At 41.3% G+C, this 24,754-nt stretch overlaps 1 protein-coding gene across 1 annotated transcript; it reads right to left on the bottom strand.

The window, feature by feature from the left end:
- Positions 1 to 13,382: 13,382 nt before the first annotated feature.
- LOC141145298 (myelin P2 protein-like) lies at positions 13,383 to 22,617 on the bottom strand. Its single transcript, XM_073631869.1, has 4 exons — positions 22,461 to 22,617; positions 17,604 to 17,776; positions 14,211 to 14,312; positions 13,383 to 13,631 (listed from the first exon to the last, which is right to left on the bottom strand). Exons 1-4 carry the CDS (start codon positions 22,531 to 22,533, stop codon positions 13,575 to 13,577), a joined length of 405 nt encoding a protein of 134 aa, XP_073487970.1. The 5' UTR covers positions 22,534 to 22,617; the 3' UTR covers positions 13,383 to 13,574.
- Positions 22,618 to 24,754: the final 2,137 nt, after the last annotated feature.

The raw sequence follows: 24,754 nt of genomic DNA, 5'->3' as shown, positions 1-24,754 counted from the left end.
CATTCAGCAGCCTTTGAAACACCATAAATCCACAAAAACATGCTGGAACCAAAGGTACTAGTTACAGTGTACATCAAAAAGCTCCAAAGCAAATTTATAAAGTAGTTGTAATCTGAATTGCTGGACATCTTAACCACTTGCCGACCGCCTAACGTATATATACGTCGGCAGAATGGCACGGGCAGGCAGAATCACGTACCTGTACGTGATCTGCCTCCCGCGGGCCCCCCCCAGGTGCCAGCGGCGGTCGGCATTTGACTGGGAGCGTCGGGAGGCGAGGGGGAGACCATCCGATCGTGGCCCCCCCCTCGCGATCGCTCCCAGCCAATCGGAATCCTCCCCTGCCTGTGTGTAGTTTCACACAGGCAGAGGATGTGATGTCATCTCTCCTCGGCTCGGCAGTTTCCGTTCCAGCGCCGAGGGGAGATGACATGTAAGTGCACACAACACAAACACACACAGTAGAACATGCCAGGCATACTTTACACCCCCGATCCCCCCCCGATCGCCCCCCGATCCCCCCCCAATCACCCCCCCCTGTCACAAACTGACAGCAAGCAGTATTTTTTTTTTTTTTTTTCTGATTACTGCATGGTGTCAGTTTGTGACAGTTACAGTGTTAGGGCAGTGAATATTACCCCCCTTTAGGTCTAGGATACCCCCCTAACCCCCCCTAATAAAGTTTTAACCCCTTGATCACCCCCTGTCACCAGTGTCGCTAAGCGATCATTTTTCTGATCGCTGTATTAGTGTCGCTGGTGACGCTAGTTAGGAACGTAAATATTTAGGTTCGCCGTCAGCATTTTATAGTGACAGGGACCCCCATATACTACCTAATAAATGTTTTAACCCCTTGATTGCCCCCTAGTTAACCCTTTCACCACTGATCACCGTATAACTGTTACGGGTGACGCTGGTTAGTTCATTTATTTTTTATAGTGTCAGGGGACCCGCCGTTTATTACCTAATAAAGGTTTAGCCCCCTGATCGCCCGGCGGTGATATGCGTCGCCCCAGGCAGCGTCAGATTAGCGCCAGTACCGCTAACACCCACGCACGCAGCATACGCCTCCCTTAGTGGTATAGTATCTGTACGGATCAATATCTGATCCGATCAGATCTATACTAGTGTCCCCAGCAGTTTAGGGTTCCCAAAAACGCAGTGTTAGCGGGATCAGCCCAGATACCCGCTAGCACCTGCGTTCTTCCCCTCCGCCCGGCCCAGCCCAAGTGCAGTATCGATCGATCACTGTCACTTACAAAACACTAAACGCATAACTGCAGCGTTCACAGAGTCAGGCCTGATCCCTGCGATCGCTAACAGTTTTCTTGGTAGCGTTTTGGTGAACTGGCAAGCACCAGCCCCAGGCAGCGTCAGGTTAGCGCCAGTACCGCTAACACCCACGCACGCAGCATACGCCTCCCTTAGTGGTATAGTATCTGAATGGATCAATATCTGATCTGATCAGATCTATACTAGCGTCCCCAGCAGTTTAGGGTTCCCACAAACGCAGTGTTAGCGGGATCAGCCCAGATACCTGCTAGCACCTGCGTTTTGCCCCTCCGCCCGGCCCAGCCCACCCAAGTGCAGTATCGATCGATCACTGACACTTACAAAACACTAAACGCATAACTGCAGCGTTCGCAGAGTCAGGCCTGATCCCTGCGATCGCTAACAGTTTTTTTGGTAGCGTTTTGGTGAACTGGCAAGCGCCAGCCCCAGGCAGCATCAGGTTAGCGCCAGTACCGCTAACACCCACGCACACACCGTACACCTCCCTTAGTGGTATAGTATCTGATCGGATCAATATCTGATCTGATCAGATCTATACTAGCGTCCCCAGCAGTTTAGGGTTCCCACAAACGCAGTGTTAGCGGGATCAGCCCAGATACCTGCTAGCACCTGCGTTTTGCCCCTCTGCCTGGCCCAGCCCAGCCCAGCCCACCCAAGTGCAGTATCGATCGATCACTGACACTTACAAAACACTGAACGCATAACTGCAGCGTTCGCAGAGTCAGGCCTGATCCCTGCAATCTCTAACAGTTTTTTTGGTAGTGTTTTGGTGAACTGGCAAGCACCAGCGCCCTAGTACACCCCGGTCGTAGTCAAACCCGCACTGCAGTAACACTTGGTGACATGGCGAGTCCCATAAATGCAGTTCAAGCTGGTGAGGTGGCAAGCACAAGTAGTGTCCCGCTGCCACCAAGAAGACAAACACAGGCCCGTCGTGTCCATAGTGCCCTTCCTGCTGCATTCGCCAATCCTAATTGGGAACCCACCGCTTCTGCAGCGCCCGTACTTCCCCCATTCACATCCCCAACCAAATGCAGTCGGCTGCATGAGAGGCATTTTCTTTATGTCCTCCCGAGTACCCCTACCCAACGAACCCCCCCCCAAAAAAGATGTCGTGTCTGCAGCAAACGCGGATATAGGCGTGACACCCGCTATTATTGTCCCTCCTGTCCTGACAATCCTGGTCTTTGCATTGGTGAATGTTTTGAACACTACCATTCACTAGTTGAGTATTAGCGTAGGGTACAGCATTGCACAGACTAGGCACACTTTCACAGGGTCTCCCAAGATGCCATCGCATTTTGAGAGACCCGAACCTGGAACCGGTTACAGTTATAAAAGTTAGTTACAAAAAAAAGTGTAAAAAAAAAAAAACACAAACAAAAATATAAAATAAAAAAAAAATAGTTGTCGTTTTATTGTTCTCTCTCTCTATTCTCTCTCTATTGTTCTGCTCTTTTTTACTGTATTCTATTCTGCAATGTTTTATTGTTGTTATGTTTTATCATGTTTGCTTTTCAGATATGCAATTTTTTATACCTTACCGTTTACTGTGCTTTATTGTTAACCATTTTTTTGTCTTCAGGTACGCCATTCACGACTTTGAGTGGTTATACCAGAATGATGCCTGCAGGTTTAGGTATCATCTTGGTATCATTCTTTTCAGCCAGCGATTGGCTTTCATGTAAAAGCAATCCTAGCAGCTAATTAGCCTCTAGACTGCTTTTACAAGCAGTGGGAGGGAATGCCCCCCCCCCCCCTTCCGTGTTTTTCTCTGGCTCTCCTGTCTCAACAGGGAACCTGAGAATGCAGCCGGTGATTCAGCCAGCTGACCATAGAGCTGATCAGAGACCAGAGTGACTCCAAACATCTCTTTGGCCTAAGAAACCGGAAGCTACGAGGATTTTATGACTTAGATTTCGCCGGATGTAAACAGCGCCATTGGGAAATTGGGAAAGCATTTTATCACACCGATCTTGGTGTGGTCAGATGCTTTGAGGGCAGAGGAGAAATCTAGGGTCTAATAGACCCCAATTTTTGCAAAAAAGAGTACCTGTCACTACCTATTGCTATGATAGGGGATATTTACATTCCCTGAGATAACAATAAAAATGATTTAAAAAAAAAAAAATGAAAGGAACAGTTTAAAAATAAGATAAAAAAATAATAATAATAAAGAAAAAAAAAAAAAAAAAAAAAAAGCACCCCTGTCCCCCCTGCTCTCGCGCTAAGGCGAACGCAAGCATCGGTCTGGCGTCAAATGTAAACAGCAATTGCACCATGCATGTGAGGTATCACCGCGAACGTCAGATCAAGGGCAGTAATTTTAGCAGTAGACCTCCTCTGTAAATCTAAAGTGGTAACCTGTAAAGGCTTTTAAAGGCTTTTAAAAATGTATTTAGTTTGTCGCCACTGCACGTTTGTGCGCAATTTTAAAGCATGTCATGTTTGGTATCCATGTACTCGGCCTAAGATCATCTTTTTTATTTCATCAAACATTTGGGCAATATAGTGTGTTTTAGTGCATTAAAATTTAAAAAAGTGTGTTTTTTCCCCAAAAAATGCGTTTGAAAAATCGCTGCGCAAATACTGTGTGAAAAAAAAAAATGAAACACCCACCATTTTAATCTGTAGGGCATTTGCTTTAAAAAAATATATAATGTTTGGGGGTTCAAAGTAATTTTCTTGCAAAAAAAAATTATATTTTTATGTAATCAAAAAGTGTCAGAAAGGGCTTTGTCTTCAAGTGGTTAGAAGAGTGTGTGATGTGTGACATAAGCTTCTAGATGTTGTGCATAAAATGCCAGGACAGTTCAAAACCCCCCCAAATGACCCCATTTTGGAAAGTAGACACCCCAAGCTATTTGCTGAGAGGCATGTCAAGTCCATGGAATATTTTATATTGTGACACAAGTTGCGGGAAAGAGACAATTTTTTATTTTTTTTATTTTTTTTTGCGCAAAGTTGTCACTAAATGATATATTGCTCAAACATGCCATGGGAATATGTGAAATTACACCCCAAAATACATTCTGTTGCTTCTCCTGAGTACGGGGATACCACATGTGTGAGACTTTTTGGGAGCCTAGCCGCGTACGGGACCCCGAAAACCAAGCACCGCCTTCAGGCTTTCTAAGGCCGTAAATTTTTGATTTCACTCTTCACTGCCTATCACAGTCTCGGAGGCCATGGAATGCCCAGGTGGCAAAAAACCCCCCCAAATGACCCCATTTTGGAAAGTAGACACCCCAAGCTATTTGATGAGAGGTATAGTGAGTATTTTGCAGACCTCACTTTTTGTCACAAAGTTTTGAAAATTGAAAAAAGAAAAAAAAAATTTTTTTTTCTCGTCTTTCTTTATTTTCAAAAACAAATGAGAGCTGCAAAATACTCACCATGCCTCTCAGCATATAGCTTGGGGTGTCTACTTTCCAAAATGGGGTCATTTGGGGGGGGGTTGTGCCACCTGGGCATTCCATGGCCTCCGAAACTGTGATAGGTAGTGAGGAGTAAAATCAAAAATGTACGCCCTTAGAAATCCTGAAGGCACTGATTGGTTTTCGGGGCCCCGTACGCGGCTAGGCTCCCAAAAAGTCCCACACATGTGGTATCCCCATACTCAGGAGAAGCAGCTAAATGTATTTTGGGGTGCAATTCCACATATGCCCATGGCCCGTGTGAGCAATATATCATTTAGTGACAACTTTGTGCAAAAAAAAAAAAAAAAATTTGTCACTTTCCCGCAACTTGTGTCAAAATATAAAACATTCCATGGACTCAACATGCCTCAAAGCAAATAGCTTGGGGTGTCTACTTTCCAAAATGGGGTCATTTGGGGGGGTTTTATGCCATCTGGGCATTTTATGGCCTTCAAAACTGTGATAGGTAGTGAGGAGTAAAATCAAAAATGTACGCCCTTAGAAATCCTGAAGGCAGTGATTGGTTTTCGGGGGCCCCGTACGCGGCTAGGCTCCCAAAAAGTCCCACACATGTGGTATCCCCATACTCAGGAGAAGCAGCTAAATGTATTTTGGGGTGCAATTCCACATATGCCCATGGCCTGTGTGAGCAATATATCATTTAGTGACAACTTTTTGTAATTTTTTTTTTTTTTTTTTTTGTCATTATTCAATCACTTGGGACAAAAAAAATGAATATTCAATGGGCTCAACATGCCTCTCAGCAAATTCCTTGGGGTGTCTACTTTCCAAAATGGGGTCATTTGTGGGGGTTTTGTACTGCCCTGCCATTTTAGCACCTCAAGAAACGACATAGGCAGTCATAAATTAAAGGCTGTGTAAATTCCAGAAAATGTACCCTAGTTTGTAGGCGCTATAACTTTTGCGCAAACCAATAAATATACACTTATTGACATTTTTTCTACCAAAGACATGTGGTCGAATACATTTTGGCCTAAATGTATGACTAAAATTGAGTTTATTGGATTTTTTTTAGAACAAAAAGTAGAAAATATCATTTTTTTTCAAAATTTTTGGTCTTTTTCCGTGTATAGCGCAAAAAATAAAAACGGCAGAGGTGATCAAATACCATCAAAAGAAAGCTCTATTTGTGGGAAGAAAAGGACGCAAATTTTGTTTGGGTACAGCATTGCATGACCGCGCAATTAGCAGTTAAAGCGACGCAGTGCCGAATTGTAAAAAGTGCTCTGGTCAGGAAGGGGGTAAAACCTTCCGGGGCTGAAGTGGTTAATACGGGTTATTCCAGTTCATCCAGTCTCCACCAGGGGAGCTCAGTGTTATGGTGACTGAAGAGTTCTCACTGTAAGGGAAATGGAGTGTGTAAGAAAAAATCTGTGTTGTTTGGCAGCTCACACACAACTTGGCCGGAGTGAACATCAACCTTATCAAAAGGAGCTGCTCCTGTCCGGTTCTGGATAAAGAAAAATGCTCAGGGGACCAATTAGAAACATCCTGGAAAAGATCACTATGTACTATATCTACAATCACACAGTAAAGTAAATACAAACTGAAGCAAGATATTTTATCCTGGATATTTATACGTGTTTTTTTCTGAATTCCACCCAGAACATGGTATACTCTATTGATGGGCACTATCTGCTTGAGTGCACAAGTATTTCATTGTACTAAGCAGTTGCAGGGATAAAACACTAAAGGCCCAATTACACTGTTTTAATTTAATGCATGCATTCCAATGTGTTAAAATGCATGTTTTGAGGTTCCCTACACAGTGCCTTGAAAAAGTATTCATACCACTTGAAATTTTAGGATTTTATGTGATAGACCAACACAAATTGGCACATAATTGTGAAGTGGAAGAAAGATGATAAATGGTTTTCAATATTTTTTACAAATAAATATGTGAAATGTGTGGCGTGCATTTGTATTCAGCCCCCCTGAGTCAATACTTTGTAGATCCACCTTTCGCTGCAATTACAGCTGCAAGTCTTTTTGGTGATGTCTCTACCAGCTTTGCACATCTAGAGAGTGACATTTTTGCCCAATTTTCAAGTCTTGCCACTGATTCTCAATTGGATTTAGGTCTGGACTTTGACTGGGCCATTCTAACACATGAATATGCTTTGATCTAAACAATTTTATTGTAGCTCTGGCTGTGTGTTTAGGGTCGTTGTCCTGCTGGAAGGTGAACATCTACCCCAAATAGAGGTCTCAAGTCTTTTGAAGACTCTAACATGTTTTCTTCCAAGATTGCCCTGTATTTGGCTCCACCCATCTTTCCATCAACTCTGACCAGTTTCCCTGTCCCTGCTGAAGAAAAGCATCTATCAATCGACTTGTGTACAACCAGCGTTTTGGAAATTTTATTCTCGATCAGCATTGCCAGATATAGCTGGCAGGTCTGATGAGCGTATTCCGAGGAAATATCCCTGCTTTCAGAATACAATTACTAAGTGGGAGGGATTCCCCCATCCACAATCGAGTGTGCGACTGGGAGGAATCTATTTTTTTTTCTTTCATTCAGCCCACTGGTTGAAAGAAAAAAAAAGTGACTCCTGTATGGCCAACAAAAATTATAGTGAAAATTCTCTTGCAATGCGAGTAGCCTATTTAACTTTAGAAAATCAACCCCATTGGTCATATATTATCAGTTGAAGGCCATATTTTTTTAGGACTTTGTAGGCAGAAGAGTCCTGTAGCTTCCCATGTGAACAAATAGGATTTACATTGTCTGCCTCAAGTACCTTTTCCTCAGCCATACAGTAAGGATATTGTTACAATTGTCCTGTTTAAGATTAGGGTATTGTTCTCAAGCATATGCCAGGAAATGCATGAGAAAGAAAAATGATAGGTGGAATCTACACTTTGTATATGTACAAAACACTTTACAGTTACTATACTGTATCTTCTGCTATGTATATTTTGTATTGGTGTAGTTACCACACAGATGCAGCCACTAATCTAGGGTCTGAGCTAAAAAGTACTCTACCCTGAGTAAATTATCTACTACACAGTGTAGCAAAGATGCCTCTGTTGTATATAATCATGAATGGCTATGTTAATTGAGTACACTGAGTTCATGACACCAAAGGCTAGCAGTTTTTTAGAGATGCAAAAATTGCTGTTAGTGATAGTTTGTAGCTGTCCAGAGACACTAAAAACAAGACCAAAAGCAAATAGTATTACTCTCAATGAGATTGCAGTCTTTTTTCACTTGAATTCTGCCAATCACTATTTGCATCTAAAATTGAATTGGTCACATGGAATATTACCAGAGGCACTACACAAAATCAACAGCTCTTTCTGTGCAGGAAGAAATAGGACATTTATGAAGTTACTTCTCTTGTATAATGTAGCCATAGAACCATAGAGTTCCTTCAGAGGATGTTAGCGGGTTCTTTGAGCTGTGGCTGATTAACCACCCCTCTTGATATAAAGGTGTGTAATAAGGTTGACATGTCTGGAGGTGTCTGTAACGTGGAACATGATTTGGCATTGCTGGAAGATTGATCAAAGAAGTAGAAAATGCAGTTCAATACTTCTAAATGTAAAATAGCGCACCTAGGGAAAATTAATCCCCTAAGAGAGTACACCATTGGGGGTAAAATGTTGGCTAGCACTACAGAAGAAAAAGATTTGAGGGTACTTATTTCACATGATTGCAATATGAGCAGTGTGAGCAGGCAGTGGGAAAAGCAAATAGAATTCTAGGATGCATTACTAGAGGGATCACCAGCAGGAGGAAGGTGGTTCTGATTCCCCCATATAGATCTTAACCACTTCAGCCCCGGAAGAATTTACCCCCTTCCTGACCAGAGCACTTTTTGCAATTCGGCACTGCGTCGCTTTAACTGACAATTGCGCAGTCGTGCGACGTGGCTCCCAAACAAAATTGACATCCTTTTTTTCCCACAAATAGAGCTTTCTTTTGGTGGTATTTGATCGCCTCTGTGGTTTTTATTTTTTGCGCTATAAACAAAAATAGAGCGACAATTTTGAAAAAAAACGCATTCTTTTTTACTTTTTGCTATAATAAATATCCCCCAAAAATATATAAAAAAAAATGGGTTTTTTTCCTCAGTTTAGGCCGATACGTATTCTTCTACATATTTTTGGTAAAAAAAAAAAAAAAAATCGCAATAAGCGATTATTGATCGGTTTGCGCAAAACTTATAGCGTTTACAAAATAGGGGATAGTTTTATGGCATTTTTATTAATAATTTTTTTTTTTAAATGTCGGCGATCAGCGATTTTTATCATGACTGCGACATTATGGCAGACACATCGGACATTTTTGACACATTTTTGGGACCATTGTCATTTATACAGCAATCAGTGCTATAAAAATGCACTGATTCCTGTGTAAATGACACTGGCAGTGAAGGGGTTAACCACTAGGTGGCAGTGTAGGGGTTAAGTGTGTCCTAGGGGCGTGTTTCTAACTGTCAGGGGGATTGGCTGTATGTGTGTGATGTCACTGATCTCTGCTCCGATGACAGGGAGCAGAGATCGAGTGACACTGTCACTAGGCAGAACGGGGAGATGCTGTTTACATCAGCATCTCCCCGTTCTTGCTCCCCATGAGGCAATCGCTGGTATCCCCGTGGCGATCGAGTCCGCAGGACCCGCGACCCAACTCATGGAGCTTTCCGCGGGCGCACGCACCCGCTGGCCGCCTCTTAAAGGGGAACGTACAGGTACGTGGTTTTGCCTGTACGAGTCCTTCTGCTGCAGTATATCTGCGTGAGGCGGTCAGCAAGCGGGTAAGTGAGACATCATTTAGAATGCTGTGTCCAGTTCTGGAGACCTCACTTACAAAAAGATATTGATAAGGCAGAATGAGTCTAGAAACGGGCAACAATATGGTGAAAGGTTTGGGGGATGAAATATATTGAGATCAATTTCAGGAACTTAATATTTACAGTCTGGAGGAAAGAAGGGAAAGGGGAGACATGACCTTTATGTACATCAAGGGGGTGAATAAGGTTCAGTAGGCAGTTTTGTCAATATGAAATCAAAATCAAGAACACGGGGACATGAACTCAAACTAACTGGAGGGAAGTTTAAAACAAATTTTAGAAAGTATTATTTTACTGAAAGTGTAGTTGATGCTCGGAATAAGTTACCAGCAGAGGTGGTGAGACAGTCAACAGTAAATGGCTTCAAACATTCTTGGGATAAACACAGATCTATAGTGAGACAACAAAATTAACGAAAAAAATCATAAAAATAATAAAGTGGACAGACTCAACTGACTACTCTGTCTTTTTCTGCTGTCACTTTTCTATGTTGATAGGGCCTGTATAGTTCTAGGGCCAATGTTGGTTAAACCAGCAGATTGACCCAATTATCTTTAGCTGTTTGTAAGTTTGGCATTCTGACCATAACTGTATTCTTCCTACTGAACACCAATGTTTCACCATTGCCCCCCAACAAATTGGTTTTAGTAGGGGTTCGCTAAGACACTAAAATTAATTCAGAGAATCCTCTGAGATAAAATAGTTGAGTAAGGCCTGCAACCTCTACATTCCATGGTCAAAATCTTCCTTCTGCTGGGAGAGATACTGTGGCTTTACTGTGGAAAGAAGATTTTGGTAGGCTGTGGCCCTCAGATCTAGTTAAACAAAGTCTGAGCTAAACAAAAAAGCGTGAACTACATTATCTATCTATACACACACACACACACACACACACACACACACACACACACAGGTTTGAAGTATAAGATCAAATGGTTGTTTGGATACGTGTAGAGGTTGAGTCATGTTCAGAGGTCGCTCAATTATATGTTTTTTTAATGTGTTTGTATACAATGGTTTTAACTTTATCCTTTTAAAAACTTTCAATTATTTTACCTAATATACACGTGTGCCTATAAAGTCCATGTTTCTTCTCTAATTCTTTCCAAAATCCGAGCTAACATTTTACTACCCCAAAGTACATGAACTATGCCTAGTGTAGAAAGGCTGTCTAAGGTATATAGTGCGGCCAATGACAAATTTTAATTTAGTGCTATTAATGACACCCAAGACTATCAGTTTCCTAGAAATGTATTAAGTGTTGTCAGTGATAGCTTTAAACTGTTCAGAGACAAAAAAAAAAAAAAAAAAAAATGGAAACTCAAGCAGGCCCAAAGCAAATGTATTATTTCTAGGAGATCGAAGGCTCTTATCACTTGAGCTCTAGGAATCACGTTGAATCTGAATTGGTCACATAGAATACAGGAATCCAACAACCCATTCTGTGCAGTTAGAAACAGGATTTTCATGCAGTCACTCCCACCTCAATGTGTTTAAAGCCATACTCTATGATGTAGTAGGAAGGATAATTACACTAAATGCACTTATCCTTCCTCCCTAGCTCCCATGACCTAAAGTACACCACCCTCCTTTACAACCGCCACATCCTGTGGCCAAAATCTTATGGATGGGAGATGGTCATAGAATAATTCTAATCTATGGGGAGTACCTGTGCAGGAGCAGCCAGTGGAAGGATGGCTTGGAATGTAGGTAGTACTAATCTAGAGTGGTGGAGGATGGGGCATTTTAGGTCAGAGGCGCCACAGAGAAAATACAAGTACACTTCTTCTGAAAGTTCCTTTCTCCTTCAACTGTATTCTTTGTGAGCTAGGCTCTCAGACAGCATGAACTTGTAGGAGGCATTTTTTTTTATTAGCGCAGATATTGGGCAGTTTACTTTCAATAACAAAAGGAATAGTTCAAACATTTCAAAGTACCAAGGTTTACCATGCTACTTCTAAATGAGTGTTATTTAATCAGTTAATACCATTTGGTTAGATTGGCTATTTGGGTTATTAACCCATTTCAACTATTTACTACAATATTCTTCTGATAACTAATATGACTTTATGAAGGCTGCAATGCGTGATATACTGCACATATGTTATGGCCATTTTGAAACTTGTGGGAGTGGTATATCCACATCTTGAGGTCCCATTAACGTGTGTGGTATGTTAATGCACCCACATTAGCTCACCCCGACAGTGTGCAGTTTATTCATTTTGAATGAGCTGCCAATGCACCAAAATCAGCCATGACCATTTTTTGTAACCCAGTGCTACTGTGCATAGTCATGAGTAACACTGCACTACACTGCACTAAAGGTTATGAGAATAACCTCAAAGCGTATACTTGAAGGGGAGACATTTACCCAAGAATCTCTTAAGGAGTGATTAATCTTCTGCCCATTCAAGTCTATGGAGAAGTCTATGGAGAAGATAAGGAAATAAACCACTAAGGGCCCATTTACTTTAATACACATTGGGGGAAGATTTGCCAAACTGGTGTACACAATCTGGTGCAGCTGTGCATAGTAACCAATCGGCTTCCAGGTTTTATTTTCAAAGCTTAAGCAAGCTGAAGTTAGAGGTTAAGAGATTCTTGGGTAAATGTCTCCATTCAAATATACTTTGAGGTTAATCATCTGCCCATTCAAGTCTATGGAGGAGATAGAAGAGAGGAGATAAATCACTAAGGGCCCATCAACAATAATACACATTGGGGGGGGGGAGATTTACTAAAACTGGAGCATGCAAAATCTGGTGCAGCTGTGCATAGTAACCAATCAGCTTCAAGGTTTTATTGTCAAAGCTTTATTGAACAAGCTGAAGTTAGAAGCTGATTGTTTACTATGCACGGCTGTACAAGATTCAATGTACAACAGTTTTAATAAATCTCCCCGTTATGTAGCTAGTTAACATGCCAACACAAAAATAAAAAAAACAAATAAAAAAGGGGGCATCATAAATATTTTTACCCACACCACAACACACTATTGTGAATTACTTTAGCATCTTGAGGTACTATTTAAAATGAATGGCACCACAATGTGCCAATGCATGCAATATGCATTGCTGCTTATTCCTGCATTGCATAGATGTAAATCAACCCTAAAAGATTCAATCAAAAACCAGTTTGATGCAAACAAAGATGGATTGCAAGATATTGTAGTAGCAATATTAAAGCAGACCTTCACCCATTATATGAGCCTATTCTTTTTTGGTTCTTTCACCCCTCCCTATTACAGAACTGGAAAATATTATTATTGGTAACCAAAGTATTTTACAGTTTGTGTGTGACAAGTAGGCAATGCCTGCTTTCTCACCTTGGCAAGAACTTACATGGGCACCCCCGCTGCCTCCTTTTTGCCACATCATACACTACCAGGAGGCAGTTTCACAGAGGATGCATGCGTGCCATGAGATTGTCAATGCACAGAAATGGCACTGTGCTCTGCCAGGATTTTTGGGACCTGACAGAGACCCACAGCGTGTCTGTGACCGTTCTGAGAATTCTCATGCGTGCGCACAGATGTCGTGGGTCTCTACCATGTTCCAGATACTGAAATTAGCAGCATCTGTCTGCAGGTGTGGGAATCCACGAAGTGTGTACAGACATGCTGTGGGTCTTCCATAGGTCCCAAATGCCTGGGATACACAGCGCAGAGGGAGAAGTTCTGCTTTAACTTACCAAAAAAAAAAGTTCTAATAGCCCTAGCCCTAAACTGTAGGATGTGGACAAATGCTTGCATTTGAGATTTTTTTCATAGCTTGTTTAAGAGTCATATGTAAATTGATCAGTTATAACAGTTTAAAAAATAAATTTAAAAAACTTAATTCAGGTTGACACATAATTCAGGGTGTTAGGACTTTATTTGAGAGTCACAGCAGGTTCAGATTGGGTACACTACAGCCTTCATGTACAATTTCACATAAAAGTTCACCTGATTAATAAGTAAAAAGATTCACAGGCAGAGTAGTGTAGCTGAGCGAGGCTCATTGAACTGAGCAGTGTTCCTGTTTCAGTCTAATTCATAAACTGAAATTTAGGACTTCACCTTGTCATACAGGCGGACACATTTCACTTCATCCAACGTGCAGGTCTGAAATTAACAGTAAAACAAGATATTTGTTAGACTGGTATGCTACACATCTGTCAACTGCATATGCTTGTCTAAGTACAGTGGGCTTTATTTACCAAGTGTTATGCTGGCCTTACATGAAGACTAGTTATGATTTTTTTTTTATGGCTAGGAGTAAATTCAATTATTAGAAATGCATTCTCTTTAGACTCCACAAAATTTTCCATCTATGTCCTTCAATTTTCTTTTCACTCTGGTCAACCCAATTGTCAAATTAGGAGTTAATCAAGCCAACAGTCTTCTAATGCATTTTTATAGGTGTAAGGCCAGCTTTAAGTTCACCATAGATGAACATATTTTCATCTAGTCCACAAAGACCCAACTGAAAAGTTTTCAACATTAAAAACTACAGTACTATTAAGCCAAGCACTATTCAAGATTTTTTGGACTCTCAAAAGGTATGTTGGTAATACAGATGTCGCATTGATTCTACAGCCCTCCACGGTGATAGTGCACATACTATACTGAAGTGTAAAGAGCATAGTCACTACTTTTCCAAAGCAACAAATAGGACATTTGGAAATGTAAAAGTGAACTAACCACCACCATCTGTCCATTCTTCAGTTCCCTTGTGATAGTTGTCTCTTTTCCATCCCATTTCTGCACCTGCGTTAGCACTCCATCATTGCAGGTAATAAGAGTCTGAAATACAAATATGGTAAACGAGTGTGTACAGTAGAGAACAAGAGAAGGGAACACATCCAAACCACCAGCTATCTGTTGACTATAGAGAATGTATGACATAGGCAAATTCAAAAAGCCAAGTAATCACTCAACTTTTTCTGATTTGTATAAACAAAACCTTAAAGAGCAGACAGACGAGCAAAAAAAAAAAAAAAAAGAAAAAAAAAGGAAATCAACTGAAAATAAATAGTGTTAACTAAACCCAAAAATCTGCCAATTAAAATATTGCAGCCTATTAGTCCTTGCTGTAGATGTGTTGGCTGCATTTGTTTATTTTTCCCCCCATTTTAAAATACATTTTTGGCAAGTACAAAAAAAATACATGATGCAGTGGCCTGGTCATGTCCTGTAAGCTTAGCAAAAAACACCATTTTCTGCCTTCTGTAAACTACTAAGCCCATCAGGCCCTATGTGATTGAGAGGAACAAAAGGCAGACATGCTTTAAGCCCAGTCTAGGTGGCAAACATGGTTCCCTTCATAAATACAGGGGTGTGAGGGTCATCACCCAGGGACAGGAAATTTATTATGCACATATTATATAAAGAGAACACCTTAAAAGAAAATCTAATGCAGCCACCACATCTAAGAACTGGTAAGCTTTAAAAAAAAAAAAAAAAAAAAAAACACAATTTGGTATTAGATTTTAAAGCAGTTGTAAAGTCCCCCCCCAATAAAAAAACATGTTCTACTTACCTGCTAAATTGCACAGAGCAGCCTGGAACCTCCTCTTCTGGGGTCCCCCACCGGCACTCTAGGCCCCTCCTTTTCTGTGTGCCACCATAGGAAGCCACTTACCATGGTGGCACACGTGTGGGCTTGATCCCAAGGCGTGTATATTATATCTATCTATATACATAGACACACACACACACCATGGCCCGGCCCCACCCTTCACTCACTGGATTTGACTGACAGCAGCAGGAACCTCCACTGCTCTCAGGCAAGCCTGTGAGAGAAGACAGAAAACCTGCAGACGAGCACAGCACTGGATTGATACAGAACTCAGGTAAGTATTTGTAGGGGGAGGTCAGGGGAGGGGGAGAAACAGGCACTGAAAGGTTTACCCTAATGTGTAAAATGCATTAAAGGAGAAGTACAGCCAAACCTTGTTTGGCTGTACTTTTTTTGTGGCTCACAGGAGTGCAGTACGTTTTGCACTCCTGTGACCCTTTTTCAGCAGACAGCGGGCTGAAGTCTGCTGACATCACAGAGCCGGTCTAGGCTTGGGTAAGATCACGACACTGGGGTCAGGATCCATCCACATGCCTGGACACTTTAAGTCTTTACATTTTTTGGATGGAACTCCGCTTTAAACAAAAAAAAAAACAAAAAAAACTTTTAAACCACTTTAAAGCTGCAAAAGATTTTTATTTTGCTCTCAACTCAGCATATTGTTGTGTATTCACCCATCAGGAATAGGAAGGGGTGTCCCCTGCTACCCATAAACGTAGACGATGGTCACCTCATTCAGCTAAAGTCTACCAGCTGGTGATAATAAACATACTGTATGGTTAGGAGTAACTTTAGGCCAAGCAGGGATTAAAGAAATCCTTAATCTCTGAAGAGTATGAATTAGCTCCAAGATCAGAATAGTGGTTTGGATGTCATGCAAAAACTTCATATCTGATTCTGCCCTACTCCTATATTACAGCCTAAATCAGGCCGCATTCCTCACCCCTGGCCATAGGTGGCGCCACATACCTCAACATTGGCCATAGGTGGCCCTTTCCTAGCAGAAGTTTAAAATGATGCCATAATCCTGGCTTCTTGTAATCCTTTGCTTCTTTATACATAAAACAGCAAGTAAAAATTAAGCCTGGAATTTCACACAATGAGTAGAACCTAGTAACTCAGTAGGTTTATCCAGACATAGTTGTTGCACCAGTCCACCCAACTTTTTGATCTACAAACCCCTCTAACTTGTTTGTAATACAAAGCTGAAAAACAGACATCAAATTATATCCAAACCTCTCTAGGATGTTTCATTTATCACTGGCAAGCAAGCAAACATAGGGATTGATTTACTAAAACTGGAGAGTGCAAAATCTGGTGCAGCTTTGCATGTTAGCCAATCAGCTTCTAGCTTTAGCTTATTTAATTAAGCATTGACAATAAAACCTGGAAGCCGATTTGTTTCTCTGCAGAGCTGCACATGATTTTGCACTCTCCAGTTTATCTCCCCCATAGGCTATATCAAGAAAACAAACACACATTCTACACATGAGCTCTGCACTACATAGAACTTGTCTCTCTTTACAAATGCTGTAGACGCCGATTTTTAATCAGCAGCCCAGGAGTTCAATGCTGCCTTCACCTAAGCTAGTTCTTCAGTGGTCTTCAGATCCCCGATGCCACCATCTTTGCTGTGGGCACCAGCTGTAACTTCCTGCCGTTTCACAGCCGGGTCCCCACTGATCATGCATGAGATTGCGCTGTGCTGTCAGATTTGTCCCATAGCCTCCCGGGATGTGTATGTGTCCCATGGAGTTATGGGTCGGGTGGGAGGCAAACTTATTTATTTCTCACCTAGACAAGAACTGCAGAAGGAGGTGTGAGTACCCATTAGAAAAAAGGTACCAGTTCCCCAAAAAAAAAAAAAAAAAACACCCTGCACACTTTATGTTAGGGGAGAGGTGAAGAAGTGGTACTCTTAAGAGAAGGTCCTCTTTAACTTTGGGGATGAGGAGTAAGGTTACCATACTTACCAAATGTCTCCATCTAGCTTGTGGGTAGTCTTTGCCATTCTCACATACAATGCAGGGCTATGGACATCATTTAGGGGACTGGAACATCTTATTAAAGTGTTATGGGGACTGGTCAAAGATGGAGTGACCCTGCCAGTGCGAGGACTAAGGTATATATGACACCTTGTTCCTCATCCCCTAGAACTAACGAAAATAATGTAAACCTTGCAGCGTGGAGGCAGCGGTAGGGCAATTTTAAAAAATAATGTTTAGGCATTTCCAGAATTGGACTTTAATTCTGCACTATATATATTTTTTTAATAGCAGGCAATAATTCTGCTTTAGAGGGATATGCAATAAGTCTCACACATTACCAGCACTGTGCATGACCGCTTCAGGTTTCCAGAGATTCATCTTGCAGGTTGCTTGACCTTCCAAGCAAAGATCTCATTCTTCAAAGAGATAAGCATTAGCCATGTTTGCAGCTATAGTAGTTCTGTAGAGAATGGTTTACGTAGTATATAAAAAGAGTGAAGTATAAAAGTTGTGCCATGTAGTGCTTACCCTTGTTTTCCTGCTATCTGCGGTTGTCTCATCGAACTCCTCTCCAAGTCTGAACTTCATCTCCGTGTTTTTTAGTGTGCTTTCTGTTCTCAGGCAGATCTCATCACCATTTTTAGAAATGATCACGTTTGGCTTTGCCACGGCACCTGCTTTCCTTGTGGCAAAGCCAACCCCTGCAAAGTAAAAAACATTATACTGAATGGTACGGTTTAGAGGTATGGGACATTTTATTTCTACAGACTATGCTAGGTGCATGTCAAATAAACGGTGGGAAAATACCAAGGGAAACTTTTTTTTTGAGTAAAATTTGTGATCAGAATTCAGAAGTCCATCTAAAGGGTCCTATTTCTGAGAGCCAGAGAAGGACTTCTCAGGCCTCAAAGTAGACACTTATCTGTGATACCAGCATATCCTATCATCAGAATCCCAGATCTGGGCTGCACAGGCAGTACAATGTTCTGTTCCTCATCCTAACTGTGCTGTCTCACATATTAGAATCATTTATATAGCCTGAACCCTCTTGTGATATAATAAAAACACAAAGCGGGAAACCAGTTCTAATGTAAGTGTTGGTTACTTCAAGCCTCGCAAACCAAGAGCCCCAAAATGACCCACTGCAAGCTAGAGCTCCAACTACAACCCTGTATAAGTATACCAAATGTTAAAAATGCCCACTAAAAGAACATTCATTGTTAATATGTTTAATTCAGTTTATTTTTTTATTATCTGAAAACATCAAATAGGATTTATTAAAGTGACACTAAACTTTATTCAAGTATGTATTCTTTAAGCATGGTATATTGTATACACACTTAACATTTTTCTCAAAACTCTGCTCAACAGAAGCCGTTCTAACAACCAGCTTCTGTCGAATGGTTCTGTCAGAAGACCAGCTTTTGATCAGTTGATGCAGCACCGATCGATGTATTCTCATGGGGGTGGGGAGTGAGCCCCCACTGTCAGAATACAATAGCGCAGTGGGAGAGATCCCTACATCCACACAAGCTGAGTTTCAACCCACTGGCTGAACAAAATGTGTATACCCTGCTTAACTCACAAAAACAAACAAAAAACACACCACTATTGTCCTTGGCCTCCCCCAAATCTTTTTTTGCTGTTGTGATCTGACTTATTATGAGTGTGGCTATGTTCTTTTTTCCATGATCTCACTGTATGTAGCAACATAGCCATAGCTCCCAACTTTCCCTGATTTTGAGGGACTGTCCCTCATTCCTCCTCATTTGTCCCTCATTTTGGACGGATCTATATAAAATGCACTTTTTATCTATCAAAAAGTGTTTTCCAGCACTAAACCTTTCACCCGATTTCTAAATTGCTGCATTTGTAAATTCCAAAAGCCAACATAAAGTAATAGTAGTGGTAAAAAAAAAAAAAAAAAAAAAAAAAAAAAAGCACTTGTGGGTTTTACCAATCTTGTTCTATTTTTTGTACAATTCTCCTTTAAGAGGGCATGGCGGGGGGGTGTCTGCCTGCATATGTTTGCTGATAGGTGTCCCTCATTCCATCTCAAAAAGTTGGGAGGTATGACAGCCACTCTCTCCTGCTCGCTCCCGAGAGAAACTAGGGATTATGGGATTTGTAGCATGCATAAAGCAGTGCACATGACTGCAACTAATGTGCACTGCTCATTCCAAACAAAGAATTGAGGGGAGGATAGAAGAGGTTTGGGAGCTCACTGAGGGTGCTGCAAGGAAGCAGATAAACACAGTAAGGCATGGATTCATGAAAAATAGATTCTAGGGCCATTAAAAGGGAAGTATGGGAATCCGTTTTTTTCCCCATAATCATACTTACCTAGGTGGATGCTGCATCTGTCCCCTGGCGTTTCTGCACTGAGAACCGAGTGATCGAACATCGCTGATGGCTCGGTTCTCTCACCTCCCCAAGCGGAGAGCTGCTGTCTGTCAATCAGCATCTCTCCTCTCTGCTTCTCCACACTCATTGGAGCGCTGAGCTGTGGAGGGACGGGGCGTGGCCGTTTCAGCGGCTCGCAGAGAGGGAAATTTTTAGCAGGGGTTCCCCTAGACCTGAAAATTATTTTGAGGATTCCTCCAGGGTAAAAAGGTTGATGAGAAAGGCTGGTCTAAAGCTGGATACACACTATACAACTTTTGTTTGATTTCCTTTAGATTTACCTTCAACTATGTAGCCCAAGGGCCTGCCTAATTGCATACAATTTGAAAGTGTTTAGGTTTGACCTAAGATTATATGGTTTTGGTCAATCTTATGCCGCGTACACACGACCATACTTTCCGGCAGACTAGATCCGACAGTCTTCCCGATAGGCTTTCGGTGGAGTTCCGACAGACTTCCAAGCGTACGGACTTGCACACACACCAACGGACTAAGTCTGTTCGAAAGTCCATTCATTTTGAACGTGACGACGTAAGACGGGACTAAAAAAGGAAGTTCAATAGCCAGTAGCCAATAGCTGCCCTTGTGTCGTATTTGATCCGTCGGACCAGCATACAGACGAACGGTTTTCCCGATAGGGATTGAATCCATCAGACAGATTTGAAACATGTTCAATTTCTAGATCCATCAGATTTTTTAAATGAAAAACGATCGGATTAGCCCACACACGACCGGAATGTCCGTCGGAAAGATTCCGTCGGACCTAGTCTTCCGGAAAGTCCGGTCGTGTGTACGCGGCATAAAACACCTGTCACACTGGGGCGGTTTTCAGGTGCTTTAGCGCTGGAAATAGCCTCTGCTAAGCACCTAAAAAACGCCTCCGCATTCATTCAAGTATGACTTTTCACACTGGGGCGGTGCGCTTGCGGCACGTTCAGAAAAGTCCTGCAAGCAGCATCTTTGGGGCAGTTTGGGAGCACTGTGTTTAGCGCTTCCAAAATGTCCTATCCATTGGAATGAATGGACAGGGCTTCTGAAGAGCCTTAAAAGCGCTTTGGAAGCACCACAATAGGGGAGATTTTATCCCCTTCTTTGGGGTTAAAAGAGCCCTGCTAGCAGCCGAAAAGTGCAGCTAAAACGAGTGTTGCTTTAGCGCCAACGTGGCCATGGCCCCGGCGTGAAAGGTTCTAAAGGAAAAAAAAAAATTATATATATATATATATATATATATATATATATATATATATATATATATATATATATATATATATATATATATATATATATATATATATATATATATATAAATAATTGTGTAGTGTGTATCCAGCTTAAAAGGTCACTGCAATTGATAAAAATTAGGGTCGCTTTTCGTATTATAAAAAAATAACTTTGCATTGAAGAACATTCATAAGGATTTTTTTGTTTTTTAATCCTATGTATTAATCTCAGTGAAACAGATGGGGTGATATTAGCAGCACTATCCACACCTAATTTAGCTGGAAACAAAAATAGCATTTAGCACTTCAAAACCGATACAAAGATAATATTCAATTCCTGATTTTAGGAATATTTTGGAGATCATGGGGGGGCACACATTCAGAGTGATCTACAGTTCTATCCACATCTAAATAGAATGTATTGTACAATTGGAATATGCGCTCACCTTAAGGGCTTGCTCACACCATAAGGCAAGTCCACTCTGCACTACAAGTGCACTTGGAAGAGCAGCAGCTTTAAATCTGAGGGGTAGATCTGAAATGAGGGGAATCTCTGCTGATTTTATCATCCAATCATGTGCAAGCTAAAATGCTGTTTTATTTTCCTTGCATGTCCCCCTCGGATATACAGCGACTGCACTTCCAAGTGCACTTGTAATGCAAAGTGGACTTACTTTTTGTAAATAACCCCCCATGTGCCCTGTTCACACCATACCGTTGCATTGCATTTTTACAGAACGCACATCAACACCCTGCTATGCACCTATCCAAATGTAAATATAAAAAAAAAAAAAAGTGTAAAACATTTTGACCTTTGATGTAGCCTGTATAGATAACAATGCACTTTGAGCATTTTGGTGTGAATGAAAATATGCAGCTAGATCTTTGGAACAATAATGGTATTCTGCTTCTGACAGCTTTGAACACCACCCATACACACTATGCAGCTGGTTTTAATTAGTTCTACACCCCCCCCCCCCCCAAAAAAATAAAATCAAGTGAAGATCAAGGCAACCTACTACGTGGTCATTTCCTAGTTCCCTAAAAATCTTTAGAGGCAGTCAGTTAGGTTACACTGATTCATTCTGTAATATTTGCAACTAAAATTAAAAGAACAATTGGATAGATCAGATAGATCTGTATATTATACAGTTATGGTAAATCTAAAGTTGACGGTACAGTTAGATTGTAACATGCATGGTTACCAAGCCTCAGCCAATTTGTAATTGAAAACATTTTTTCAGCTTTCAGTGGTGAAATCAGAGGGATCAGGAGGAGTGTCCGTGGGTTGAGATCTGCTCAAAAGTTTGGCATGGTACAGGTGGCATTGAGAAACTAGCAAGTGATCAGACCATATCTATGGAAGTGAAATTAAAGGATAGAGAGAAGAAGAAAGGGGGGGCTGAAAATGTAACTATGTTAAAAGTATGAGAATAAAGGAGGGGGGGGAGAGAAAAGAAAGCTTTTTTGGAATGTTTAAACTTTTTTTTGTTTGTTTGTTTTTTTTTTTTTTTTTTAGGAGGAGTGGGGAAGGGGGGTAGTTGTAATTTTACATTTGTGTTATAAAAAATAAATTAAAAAAGGAACAGATTCATAATTATAACAACGAAGGAGTATTCTTTTAAAAAATTGATGCTGCCCATGGAAGAGAATATCAGCTGATATCACACATACTCTGGTCCTGTTCTCCTCTCCGCACCCAGTAGCGCTCACTGTCGCACATATAGCGCAGAATGTGTACAGAGCATAGACTCCAGCTTACCTAGCTTCTGCATGTACTCATCGAAGCCCTGGCTGTCACACAGCTTCCATGTGCCAATGAACTGATCCACCATGATGATGCTGGTTATAGGAGATGCAGAGAGATCTGGGGACAGCGGAGGATGCTGCACCGCTTTATAAAGTGGCCGCGGTCTCCGCAGGGTGACCGGCTGCTGGGGAGGGGAGCTGGGAACGTCAGAGAGCGGTCACGCCCGCTGCCTATTGCTCATTGTCAGTAGCTGACCAGCTCAGCTCTTTCATCCACAGTCAGATGGAAAGGGATGCTTCCCGAGGAGCACATGGCTGCAATTAGTGATTAGCTCAGCCTGGGCGGATTGGGGTACCTGGCTGAAATCTGACGAATATTCCACTCCATTCTAAATCTATTCCAATCTGACCACACTGGTTTTCCTAACTGATCACTATATTAAAAAAAATGCTTATAGGGGTTGTTAAGAAATTTCCCGACATTTAAAAGGTCTCTGTAGTGAAGTTTATTTATAACTAATCGGACAGTTGTTTTTATTATGTTTCCTTATTTTAGATTTCTTTTTTTATTTAGCTTTTAATATTTTTTGATAACTAATATTTATTTTTTTCCAGTTTTCTTATGCTTATTTGGGATTTTTAAGCTATATTATGTATAACTAATAAGATTAAATTATTTTATGTATCTTTTTTTTTTTTTTACATTTAGGTTTATGTTCCTTTATAACTAAAAACATAAAGATTTTTTTAATTATAAGTCTTTATTTTAGAATTTTGGTTATTTACTTTTATCATGTTTATAATGTAATGTTTTGCTTTTTATTCCAGTTTTATTATGTTTCTTTATTTGCAAAAAAAGATTTTTAATGTGTTTATTTTTTGTAAAGATTCATAGAGAGTTAGTTGTACCCTGGTATTGCACATGTTATTTATTTAAAAATAGTGAGTTTACCTTTAGCCCTGGTTCACATTGAAGTGGTGCGGGATTCGCAGTGATTTCTGTTCTTTTTCCGCATCGCAACCGCACTACGTTCAGGCGAACCTCTGCGGGTGTCAATGTTAATGTAACAACACCCCCAAAACGGTTTGCAAAACACAGTGCACCCATACGATTCGATTCCAGTGCAGCAAAAAGGTGCATGCACCTTTTTCATGCAGGTGCGGTGCGATTTGAGCCATACCAAATGAATGGGCTCAAATTTCACTGCAAAGAATCCCATGTGATTTGAACAGGAATGCTGTGAAATTCCTGTCCAAATCTTATGCAGTTCCCTGCACCCCACAAGTCTGAACCTAGGCTAAATTTAAAAACACATATTTTTTTCCCCCTGCCTGTAAAGCATTGCACACACAATCAGTGAATCATGGGTGCAATGTCAGGTTCCTGCAGACATGTCCTCCAGCTTTCATGCCTGTACCTCTGTATGGGGCTTTCCGTTGGAAAGCCCTCACAGTCCATTGAGTACAAAAGCCATTCGCCAAGTGACAGATGAGACTTGTAGTTTCTTCATTCACAGATTGCTGTTAATGAATGATGCAGCTGTGCTGGTGGAGCCCTGCATGGCCACGCTGATCTAGAATGTGACGGCGGCTGCAGGGGAGAGGGACCCCTTGCCCACTGTCACGGGGGAGGGGATCGGGGGCTGAGGGGGGAGGTGATGGAGCATGTTATATGGGTGTAACATGCTTCAAAAGTGGACTAAGTTTTTTTATGACACTATATAATAAGCTGGATTTACATTTAGGCTTTTTCAAGCATTTTTGGAGAGTTTTTTTATTCACATTTGTATATGCATTTTCAGGCTTGCATATCTTTGTAACAGCCATTTGAAAGCTAGTCACTAGGGGAAGGAGAGGCTAAAAATCACTGGAAAACAATTTCAGGCATTTTAAGGGGCTTCCATTGAAGGTTATAGGGAACAAAAAGTGTGATTGTGCCCCAAAGAAGTTCAAATGAAATAATGGGCATGGGCACCATTGGATAGAATTGAAATCCTTGAACCACTTCTAGAAAAGTGCCTTAAATCATTCAGGTGTTAACCAGGGCTAGGGACAATAGTGATCAGATGAGAAAATCCAAACCACCAACTGATGTCCCCCCCCCCCCCCCCCCACGAATGAAGAGGCAGTTGCTTAAAGCGGAACACCAACCAAAAGGGGATTATCAACTGTGAGGTCCTTCTCCTCCTCTTTCAAGCGTGGCACTTTTGGGGGGGGGGGGCAGATACCTGATTTTAGATATATATATATAAAATCGCTGCGCTTAGGACTAGATGTAAGGTGTGCAGCCCCCCTGAAGAAGCTTCC

Source organism: Aquarana catesbeiana, linkage group LG05, assembly GCF_042186555.1.
Source record: "Aquarana catesbeiana isolate 2022-GZ linkage group LG05, ASM4218655v1, whole genome shotgun sequence".
NCBI classification, from domain to species: Eukaryota; Metazoa; Chordata; class Amphibia; order Anura; family Ranidae; genus Aquarana; species Aquarana catesbeiana.
This window is presented reverse-complemented; position numbering and strand designations above follow the sequence as displayed.